Raw genomic sequence first — 11,607 nt, 5'->3', positions numbered from 1 at the left:
TATGTTTTATTGTCTCTGCAGTCCAGCTGGTGTGAGGAAGTAGGTCTGATTAAAGGGGCTACGTGCAGACTCCCCCACTCCTGTCAGGGGAAACCCAGTCAGATGTGTCATAGCCAGGGTAAGTTGACCTGTAGGAGCTCTAAACCAGGCCAATCGTGGCGTTACAATAATAACGAAGGTTTTCGACTTGGATTTAAAAGTTACTGTTGGGGCACATTTTAGGTCATGGGAGGTGATTCCATCTGTGTGCAGCACGGCTGCTGAACCCTGTTTGGTTCTGACCTGGTTCTACCAGCTGACTGCTTCCCAAGTATTTCAGTGAATATACAGGAAGGTAGTGTGACATGGATTCCAGCCCCATGTCACTGGTTGATTTATAAACCAGTAGAAGCACGTCTTACTGGTAGAGTCCAAGTAAGACCTTGTCATGAACGGAAACTAGTCCTAATGGAAATGAATGGATCATCTGAGGTTCATTACGTCTCCCTGCCTCTTTAAAACATACTTTCAGAAAATCCGTGTCACGGATATGTAAACGAATAAAAGGAAAGTAGAGTTTGTTGATATTTAAGCTTTATTAGTTGGTCAAGATAATCAAACAAGGTTAGCCAAATTTTAAACCGCTTGTGTGTGTGTGTGTGTGTGTGTGTGTGTGTGTGTGTGTGTGTGTGTGTGTGTGTGTGTGTGTGTGTGTGTGTGTGTGTGTGTGTGTGTGTGTGTGTGTGTGTGTGTGTGTGTGTGTGTGTGTGTGTGTGTGTGTGTGTGTGTGTGTGTGTGTGTGTGTGTGTGTGTGTGTGTGTGTGAGAGAGAGAGAATGGGGAGTCTGATCAAGGCTAATATTAGCGTTGCCTCTCTTTACTTCAGCTCGTGTACCGTGACTCCTGTTTGAACTAACTGAGTTGACTGATCTACGCTCCAGCGATAGATCCGATAGTGAAGAGTAGTGGACTGTCAAACTGGACCTTTAGCTATTTCTGTGTTTATCAGAACTTGTTCTAATCTGTGTTAATCTGTCCCTCTTCCACTCTTTTTCATTTAGTTTTAGTCGTGTTTGAAGGTAATTCCTTAACCCTCGACATGAAGAATCACCACCAGGAGTCGGAAGTTCAGTAAGAGTGGTTTATTTTGAATGGTGCGGTAGAGGTAGCTTCCCAAGGACAGGAAATGGATCCGTGGGGTTCTGGGAGAGGAAGAGAGGTCAGTCTGGAACAGCGTGAGAGGATGATGAGGAATGCCAAGGGCTTACGGTTTCCTGGATGATCCGGGTTCTCCGGGGAGGGTATGCCAGGCCCGGCTGAGCAGGGAGACCGAGGAGCTGCAGGTGGGCCGGTGAGTGGCGGAGAGCAGGCGATCAGGGGCAAATGGCGGGACTGGAATGTTGATGATGGTTCCGGTGATATTGTAGAAAGCGAATATGAATGTGACTGGAACCTGGAGGGATCAGGAGGGCAGAGCAAGTTAACTGCCCGAAGGGCGGGAATGGGCAGACAAACACGTTCTGATATGTTTCAGAAAGATCAGGAGGAGGGCTAGGAACTACCCAAGGCACTGGTGAGCTGTCCTGCCGCCCCTTAAATCCCCTGACCGCTGATGTGATACAGCTGAGCTCTGCAGACACACCCACCTGCAAACAAAGCTCAGACAAAGATAGTTGGTTCAGCACGGAGCATGACAGCTTTCTGTCTGTCTTTAGAGACCTGGTGCTCCATAACACATGTGGTGTTCGTAGGGCACCAGTATTATTTCACCATAGCTTGTTTCCTCTTCAGTGAAGGAGGTGTAAAGCCTATTTGATCTTTAGCGTGGACCAACCTACCTGTGGAAGAAAAAAACACAAAGGAAATGTGTTAAGATTCTTTTATTTTTTTACTTGGAAAATGTATTTGAGCAGAAAGACTCAGATGAGCCACTAACTGGATGCTGTGGGTAACGTTTGTGCCCACAGTTCCTGATCTGTGAGGTCTGTTTTCCTACATGCTTTAGATGTTTGACTGCTTGAACACACCACATTACTTTAACTCCTCAGTATTTTAGAAAGCTCAGCAATTCAGTTCAAGTTTATCTATAAAGCGCCAAATCACGACAAGAGTCGTCTCAAGGCACTTCACACAGTAACCAGTACAGGTCAGGTCATTCAGCCAATCAGAAATAATGTGTCCTATATAAGGAACCCAGCAAATTGCATCAAACCACTGACTAGTGTCACTGACTTTACAGCAATCCTCATACTAAGCAAGCATGCAGCGATAGTGGAGAGGAAAACTCCCTTTTAACAGGAAGAAACCTCCAGAGAATCCAGGCTCAGTATAAGCAGCCATCCTCCACGACTCACTGGGGATGGAGAAGACAGAGCAGACACACACACACACACACACACACACACACACACGGTGACATTGTGATTTCTTAGTAAATATTCTATTTGGTGAGAGATAAACTTTATTGTATTTATTCTAGTGGATCTATAATTAAACGGGTAAACTAGTAGTAGCACATCCAACGTCACAGAGAGTAAAAAGTTATTATCAGGAGAGGGAGAATGTTTAAGTGGTTAGCAGCAGTGTGCTAGTCGATGGCCCCCTCCATGAGGCCACCACAGCTCAGCAGAAGCCTAGTAATCCTCCATGAATTTTAACAAAGTGTGTTGAAGCAGGGAAGCATCTAAAACAGTCACGCTGAGGTGCCTTAGTCCCGGGCTGGCCTGGGTCAGAGGCAAGGAGGGTCTACTGGGCAGGGAGTTGTTAACTATGGTGGGTGGAAGTTCCCACGGATTACCCATCAAATGAGAACCAGGCCTGATCTTGATGTTTGTGATGCACGCCGTCAAACGCGTGCGACTTATGTTGTTTATAACTACTTCTCCATCAGAGAAGTATTTGAATGGTAAGGTGGTATTTTCCACAATGTTACATATTGAACAAACTGCAGGAATAAATGTACAAGAATGACTTTTATAATTTACTGAGGCAATAAAAACAAAGATGAGTGCATTAAAGCATATTTGGCCGTTTTGTTTGCTTTTATCATCCACTGGTGTCCAAAATTAATCCTACGTGGTCAAACTGAGATGTATCTTCGCGCTGTGCATTTGTCTTTTTAACACCTAAATCCCAGGGTATTCAGTTCTGATCCTTTAGTCGTTGTTCTGCTCCAACAGACTTGATTCAGTGGTTGAATCATCTGTGCAGCAGCTCGTCAGGTTTAGCAGAAGCCTGTTAATCACCTGATGATTGAAATCAGGTATGTTGAGACAGAGTTAAAATGAGAACGTGCTGGATATCGGCCCTCCAGGCTCAGAACTGTGAGTACCCCTGCCTTATTCTAACAGAAATGTCTCCTCAGCCTTCATTAGTGTCTACAGGAGCAGTTCGTCACAAAATCAAACATTTCAGCTGTGTTCTTGATCTTAAACATGCAGGAAATGTACTGGAACCAGACTGCAGTGCCAGGTATACCAGGTCAAGTTTTTATCAAGTCCCAATAGAGCAGCCTACTAGTCTGAAGTTGCAAATGCGGTATTTTAGCCACAGGGGATGGTGGGGTCTGAGTGACATTTCATTAAACCTATGAAGGGTCATTTTGGCACACACTGGCTCGAGAAAATTATTTAAAAATATGAAAAAGTTGAATTCTGTGGGATTGGAGGGCGACCCACACCCACTGAAAGCACACGGAAGTGTGGAGAATTCTCAGACTGGGACGTTACTCGAGGAAAATCGTAAGCTGGACAATGTTCTAGCTGCAATACCGGTATTAGTGCGCAATATGGATGTCATCTCTGAGAGAGTCAGCGGACGGTGTGGACAAGTTTAAACACCCAAAATTGGCTTCACTGAAGGACTGGAATGATCAGTTTAAAGACTGAAGGCAGAGAGGAAAATTATCTCAGCCTGACCCAAACAGAGTCTTGTTATCCGAATCTGACGCCCTGGTAGCCTTGAGCGGCAAGCAAGTAAAACCCCCACGAAGGAATGCAGACAGATGCTGTGAAAACCTTACCCCCCCACCCCACCCCACCCACCCCGCCGCCTTCGGATTGGTGGACTTCAGCCTGGCGAGGTCATCAGCTGGAGGAGTCAATGTACTCTTTGCTTCTCCCAAGATCTCCCTCCCACCTCTGACGGTACAGTAGATGAGCGCCGTAGATGGCTGCCCTCGCTGGGAAACAGGATCCCCCCCCCCCCCCCCCCCCCCCGGCCTTCCTATTGAAGTCTCATGTTATGTTGTGTTGTCTGAAGTCTGTTGCAAATCTGTTGAGGTGTTATTTTGCAGAGCAAAGCTGCCCCCTGGTGGAGGGTAACTCTGAGGTGCCTTTTTTTCCTCCACCTGAACCAATCCTCATGAAACCCTCTGATCTCTATTAAGGTAGCGCGACTCGGGTTGCGAATGACCACAGTCACCAGTTCTTGTCATGTGTCTTGCCCATGTATGTCTAATCTCTGAATTGTGTGTACTGAAACTCTAATTTCCCTCTGGGATTAGTAAAGGATTGATTGATTGATTGATTGATTGATTGATTGATTGATTAAAATTCAGCAAATTTACATGGATCTATTAGACTATGATGCCTAAAAGTAAATGTTTGTTTATGTAATATGTCCAGGGAAGCTCAAGTTGCAAATATGATTTCCTCCCTACAAGGAGGAAGGAGCTAAGAGACGTCATTTAGTAAACAGTCATATTAGCACCTACTGGTTCAAGAAGATGACTTTATTAGTGCACCTTCACGGAGAACAGTCATGGAATCGGGTAAAAAATGTTAGCATGTTTATTTTCAAACTTTTCAGGAATTTAAACTGAACTTTTAGCTAAAATGGATAAACGATTTTTTTACATTTCAGTTTAAACCTGGTCTCTGGCCTTTTGAAATAAGATAAAGAACATCTAATTTAGCTTGACTTGAACTTCTCTGAAACCCGCCTTTTCTTCTACAACAGCTCCAGTCGGTTCCGTGTTCTTTTTCATGCATCAGACCAAATGAAGAAACACTGAGTCTGACAGAGCAATCAGGCGACGACAACAAAACACGAGGAGACTTTTTAGCTTTCCGTTTGTCTGCCTGGAACAAAGGAAGCCAGCAGGGGCATGCACTTGGATCGGGGACAGCTTGTTGCAGAGATAATTCTCTCATTTGAAGGGAAATTGACCCTGGGTGCTGAATCTGGAACCAGATTAGTCATTCTAGTCAGACTTCGTGTCCAACTTTATTGTAACAAGAAGAGGTGCAGTGGAAGACAGAAACGATGATTTAAACTGGTATTTTGGGTTCAGGTGCAGACGAAATGAGGTTATTATACAGGGTAAGGCACTGTGTAATACATGGGGATGTTGGTAACAGAGGGGGACTTTAATATGGTGACAGGAATAGAATAATCATTATTTGTTGGTGTAGTCGATAACGATCACCGGACCAAACTGTTGGATCTGGTAATGAGAGTAAATGTCTGTTACGCTGCAGTGCCATCCTCCATGACTGTTGTTTTCCAGTCCAATAGGATGACTGTAAGAGCCAATTAGTTGCTAATTCATTTAGGATATATGAGTGAATATGTGGAAAAAATGCATATTTATGATGTTTAAAATATATAATTTCATAAAAATGACAGAAACACGAGTTAAAATCATGGAAAGTAGAAGTGTTCGCTTCTGAAACATTTTCTTTGTATTTTGGGCTTCCTGAATCCCATAATAACTTGTATAGAAGGTTTTGTTTTTTATTTTTGGTTATTTTTTAATTTTTTTTGGGTAGATTGGAGTTGGAGCGTTAGGAGGCAACACAGTTAAATAACCGAGTTGCACCACAATTTGATTTTTAATGAAAGCCTCCTTTTATAAAGAAGATCATCTGGTCTCACTCGCGTGATCACAAATCTAAGTTGCTCAACCAACTTCCAACGGGGGCTTGAAGAAGAAAAATAACTGCACTGCCACCACGATGACCCCCCCACCCCCCACCCCACCCCCGGTTCCTACGCCCTTGGCCTGTAGGAGTGTGCGCATGCATGTGTGCTTTTCAAACGCACTTGTATGTAGACACGTCTGATAGTGAAGCGTTAGAGCTGAGGCTGTTTAATTAGGCAGATAAAGTGTCTGCAGGTTCCTCTGGCCCTCAAAACTGCGTGGCCCCATTACATTTGTGTCACAGCGCCTGATCAAACTAGATAAATACCACAAAAAGAAATGCATTTATGGACAGTGTTTTGAATTTTTCTTTAATATACTTGTTTATTTTTTTAGAGATGCTATTTTTTAATTAAAGGCAAGATTCACAGATGCAGCTCAATTTTTATCCAAAATAAAAACTAACTCCAAGCTCTAAATGTACAGAGGATTACATTTTACTCTTACCATTTGAATTTCATGTCAATAATTTGAAAATACAACTAAAAAAACTACATAAAAATGCATCATATTTTTCAGATGTCATGTTTTTGCTTTTTCTGAAACTGAAGCTTTATCTTGGCCTAGTTTGCATTCATTGACATGTGTAGAACAGATTGACCAGTCCACCATCCTTCACAAAACAAGTCACATCCTGTGGTTTCTCACTTTTCAACAGTTTCTCCTTGCACGTTCCCAGAAGGTTGTAGTCTCCTCTGAGTCCGCTGTCCTCATCCCAGACGTTTATCTTCATGGTGCTGACGCGATCGGGGTTAAAGTGGAATGTTTCCCACCAGTCTGGGCTTGACGTTGATTCAATCACCCGGGTTGTACGAGTTTGATTGCCGATATTCACCTGTTTAACCAACGATGGAGACACAGAGACTTACTCGGGTGGTTTAGGGTTTCAACTGCATCAGAAATGTAAAAACCAGAAACAACTCACCACAACGTATGGCTCTGGGTCATCAGGGAAATCTCCCGTGAGGCCGATGCCGTTTGACACCACAACTTCCACAGGCGTATTGAGACATGGATCAGCCGCAGCGCAGAGTGGTCCTAGCAGGCAAAACACCACGAAAACTTTCATTTTCAGCCTTTGTGACTGCAGGATCATCATGGTTCAAATGTCAGAAAACGTGTGTTTTTATAGGGTTTCAGAAGAGAGGGCAGGGCCCCAACCCCACCCATTTGGGTCAAATCTGCCCCAGTCATTCATAAAAAGCATCATTTACAGTTTTGAAACCTAATCTGGAGCACTTGAACCTTCTCTAGGCTTTTAGAAACTTAAAAGTTTATAAATTTAAAACAATGATGGGAAAAGCTGTAGAATAAAGTTCATGTATAAGAAAGCTTGTAAGATGATGTAGTTGATGTGACACATCTTAGTGCAGCCAACAGACGTGATTAGTTTGCTTTCAATCTACTTCCAGATAGGCCAAGGTCTCCAGATAGCAGCAATCAGAATGAACAACATGTCCAGTGTTTCAAACGATGAAACACCGAGCTGCATGAGATAGGAGATGGTGGCATCTCCACGTGCATCATCACAGCAGAGTTTGTTGGAAAAGCAAAGTCAGGCAAAGATGTTCTTTAAGGAGGTCAACCGAACAACAGAGTCAGGAGAAACACACATCCTCATAGGGGTGGGTGGGTGTGTGTGTGTGTGTGTGTGTGTGTATGTGTGTGTGTGTGTGTGTGTGTGAGAGAGAGAGAATGGGGAGTCTGATCAAGGCTAATATTAGCGTTGCCTCTCTTTACTTCAGCTCGTGTACCGTGACTCCTGTTTGAACTAACTGAGTTGACTGATCTACGCTCCAGCGATAGATCCGATAGTGAAGAGTAGTGGACTGTCAAACTGGACCTTTAGCTATTTCTGTGTTTATCAGAACTTGTTCTAATCTGTGTTAATCTGTCCCTCTTCCACTCTTTTTCATTTAGTTTTAGTCGTGTTTGAAGGTAATTCCTTAACCCTCGACATGAAGAATCACCACCAGGAGTCGGAAGTTCAGTAAGAGTGGTTTATTTTGAATGGTGCGGTAGAGGTAGCTTCCCAAGGACAGGAAATGGATCCGTGGGGTTCTGGGAGAGGAAGAGAGGTCAGTCTGGAGCAACGTGAGAGGATGATGAGGAATGCCAAGGGCTTACGGTTTCCTGGATGATCCGGGTTCTCCGGGGAGGGTATGCCAGGCCTGGCTGAGCAGGGAGACCGAGGAGCTGCAGGTGGGCCGGTGAGTGGCGGAGAGCAGGCGATCAGGGGCAAATGGCGGGACTGGAATGTTGATGATGGTTCCGGTGATATTGTAGAAAGCGAATATGAATGTGACTGGAACCTGGAGGGATCAGGAGGGCAGAGCAAGTTAACTGCCCGAAGGGCGGGAATGGGCAGACAAACACATTCTGATATGTTTCAGAAAGATCAGGAGGAGGGCTAGGAACTACCCAAGGCACTGGTGAGCTGTCCTGCCGCCCCTTAAATCCCCTGACCGCTGATGTGATACAGCTGAGCTCTGCAGACACACCCACCTGCAAACAAAGCTCAGACAAAGATGGTTGGTTCAGCACGGAGCATGACAGCTTTCTGTCTGTCTTTAGAGACCTGGTGCTCCATAACACCTGTGGTGTTCGTAGGGCACCAGTATTATTTCACCATAGCTTGTTTCCTCTTCAGTGAAGGAGGTGTAAAGCCTATTTGATCTTTAGCGTGGACCAACCTACCTGTGGAAGAAAAAAACACAAAGGAAATGTGTTAAGATTCTTTTATTTTTTTACTTGGAAAATGTATTTGAGCAGAAAGACTCAGATGAGCCACTAACTGGATGCTGTGGGTAACGTTTGTGCCCACAGTTCCTGATCTGTGAGGTCTGTTTTCCTACATGCTTTAGATGTTTGACTGCTTGAACACACCACATTACTTTAACTCCTCAGTATTTTAGAAAGCTCAGCAATTCAGTTCAAGTTTATCTATAAAGCGCCAAATCACGACAAGAGTCGTCTCAAGGCACTTCACACAGTAACCAGTACAGGTCAGGTCATTCAGCCAATCAGAAATAATGTGTCCTATATAAGGAACCCAGCAAATTGCATCAAACCACTGACTAGTGTCACTGACTTTACAGCAATCCTCATACTAAGCAAGCATGCAGCGATAGTGGAGAGGAAAACTCCCTTTTAACAGGAAGAAACCTCCAGAGAATCCAGGCTCAGTATAAGCAGCCATCCTCCACGACTCACTGGGGATGGAGAAGACAGAGCAGACACACACACACACACACACACACACCAAGCTATGTGTCCATGGTGACATTGTGATTTCTTAGTAAATATTCTATTTGGTGAGAGATCAACTTTATTGTATTTATTCTAGTGGATCTATAATTAAACGGGTAAACTAGTAGTAGCACATCCAACGTCACAGAGAGTAAAAAGTTATTATCAGGAGAGGGAGAATGTTTAAGTGGTTAGCAGCAGTGTGCTAGTCGATGGCCCCCTCCATGAGGCCACCACAGCTCAGCAGAAGCCTAGTAATCCTCCATGAATTTTAACAAAGTGTGTTGAAGCAGGGAAGCATCTAAAACAGTCACGCTGAGGTGCCTTAGTCCCGGGCTGGCCTGGGTCAGAGGCAAGGAGGGTCTACTGGGCAGGGAGTTGTTAACTATGGTGGGTGGAAGTTCTCACGGATTACCCATCAAATGAGAACCAGGCCTGATCTTGATGTTTGTGATGCACGCCGTCAAACGCGTGCGACTTATGTTGTTTATAACTACTTCTCCATCAGAGAAGTATTTGAATGGTAAGGTGGTATTTTCCACAATGTTACATATTGAACAAACTGCAGGAATAAATGTACAAGAATGACTTTTATAATTTACTGAGGCAATAAAAACAAAGATGAGTGCATTAAAGCATATTTGGCCGTTTTGTTTGCTTTTATCATCCACTGGTGTCCAAAATTAATCCTACGTGGTCAAACTGAGATGTATCTTCGCGCTGTGCATTCGTCTTTTTAACACCTAAATCCCAGGGTATTCAGTTCTGATCCTTTAGTCGTTGTTCTGCTCCAACACACTTGATTCAGTGGTTGAATCATCTGTGCAGCAGCTCATCAGGTTTAGCAGAAGCCTGTTAATCACCTGATGATTGAAATCAGGTATGTTGAGACAGAGTTAAAATGAGAACGTGCTGGATATCGGCCCTCCAGGCTCAGAACTGTGAGTACCCCTGCCTTATTCTAACAGAAATGTCTCCTCAGCCTTCATTAGTGTCTACAGGAGCAGTTCGTCACAAAATCAAACATTTCAGCTGTGTTCTTGATCTTAAACATGCAGGAAATGACACGTCTGATAGTGAAGCGTTAGAGCTGAGGCTGTTTAATTAGGCAGATAAAGTGTCTGCAGGTTCCTCTGGCCCTCAAAACTGCGTGGCTCCATTACATTTGTGTCACAGCGCCTGATCAAACTAGATAAATACCACAAAAAGAAATGCATTTATGGACAGTGTTTTGAATTTTTCTTTAATATACTTGTTTATTTTTTTAGAGATGCTATTTTTTAATTAAAGGCAAGATTCACAGATGCAGCTCAATTTTTATCCAAAATAAAAACCAACTCCAAGCTCTAAATGTACAGAGGATTACATTTTACTCTTACCATTTGAATTTCATGTCAATAATTTGAAAATACAACTAAAAAAACTACATAAAAATGCATCATATTTTTCAGATGTCATGTTTTTGCTTTTTCTGAAACTGAAGCTTTATCTTGGCCTAGTTTGCATTCATTGACATGTGTAGAACAGATTGACCAGTCCACCATCCTTCACAAAACAAGTCACATCCTGTGGTTTCTCACTTTTCAACAGTTTCTCCTCACACGTTCCCAGAAGGTCGTCGTCCCCTCTGAGTCCGCTGTCCTCATCCCAGACGCTTATCTTCATGGTGCTGACGCGATCGGGGTTAAAGTGGAATGTTTCCCACCAGTCTGGGCTTGACGTTGATTCAATCACCCGGGTTGTACGAGTTTGATTGCCGATATTCACCTGTTTAACCAACGATGGAGACACAGAGACTTACTCGGGTGGTTTAGGGTTTCAACTGCATCAGAAATGTAAAAACCAGAAACAACTCACCACAACGTATGGCTCTGGGTCATCAGGGAAATCTCCCGTGAGGCCAATGCCGTTTGACACCACAACTTCCACAGGCGTATTGAGACATGGATCAGCTGCAGCGCAGAGTGGTCCTAGCAGGCAAAACACCACGAAAACTTTCATTTTCAGCCTTTGTGACTGCAGGATCATCATGGTTCAAATGTCAGAAAACGTGTGTTTTTATAGGGTTTCAGAAGAGAGGGCAGGGCCCCAACCCCACCCATTTGGGTCAAATCTGCCCCAGTCATTCATAAAAAGCATCATTTACAGTTTTGAAACCTAATCTGGAGCACTTGAACCTTCTCTAGGCTTTTAGAAACTTAAAAGTTTATAAATTTAAAACAATGATGGGAAAAGCTGTAGAATAAAGTTCATGTATAAGAAAGCTTGTAAGATGATGTAGTTGATGTGACACATCTTAGTGCAGCCAACAGACGTGATTAGTTTGCTTTCAATCTACTTCCAGATAGGCCAAGGTCTCCAGATAGCAGCAATCAGAATGAACAACATGTCCAGTGTTTCAAACGATGAAACACCGAGCTGCATGAGATAGGAGATGGTGGCATCTCCACGTGCATC

At 43.7% G+C, this 11,607-nt stretch overlaps 1 protein-coding gene across 1 annotated transcript; it reads right to left on the bottom strand.

The window, feature by feature from the left end:
- Positions 1-1,016: 1,016 nt before the first annotated feature.
- Positions 1,017-11,181, bottom strand: LOC107394355 (uncharacterized). Its single transcript, XM_070546448.1, has 11 exons — positions 11,008-11,181; positions 10,676-10,917; positions 8,497-8,577; positions 8,323-8,406; positions 8,029-8,213; positions 6,827-6,939; positions 6,550-6,736; positions 1,749-1,816; positions 1,541-1,624; positions 1,247-1,431; positions 1,017-1,180 (listed from the first exon to the last, which is right to left on the bottom strand). Exons 1-11 carry the CDS (start codon positions 11,179-11,181, stop codon positions 1,066-1,068), a joined length of 1,518 nt encoding a protein of 505 aa, XP_070402549.1. The 3' UTR covers positions 1,017-1,065.
- Positions 11,182-11,607: the final 426 nt, after the last annotated feature.

The sequence above is a fragment of the Nothobranchius furzeri genome, chromosome 17 (genome assembly GCF_043380555.1).
Source record: "Nothobranchius furzeri strain GRZ-AD chromosome 17, NfurGRZ-RIMD1, whole genome shotgun sequence".
Taxonomy (NCBI): domain Eukaryota; kingdom Metazoa; phylum Chordata; class Actinopteri; order Cyprinodontiformes; family Nothobranchiidae; genus Nothobranchius; species Nothobranchius furzeri.
Note: the sequence above shows the minus strand (reverse complement) of the source record. Positions and strands in the feature narration are given on the sequence as shown.

Bases quoted from the DNA above. Each gene is read 5' to 3' on its own strand.
- LOC107394355 (XM_070546448.1), bottom strand. From the start codon at position 11,181: ATGATGATCCTGCAGTCACAAAGGCTGAAAATGAAAGTTTTCGTGGTG. The intron at 8,214-8,322 runs GTAGTTCCTAGC...TGATCCCTCCAG, and splicing joins ACAGCTCACCAGTGCCTTGG to GTTCCAGTCACATTCATATT. The intron at 1,625-1,748 runs GTGAAATAATAC...CTTTGTTTGCAG, and splicing joins TGAAGAGGAAACAAGCTATG to GTGGGTGTGTCTGCAGAGCT.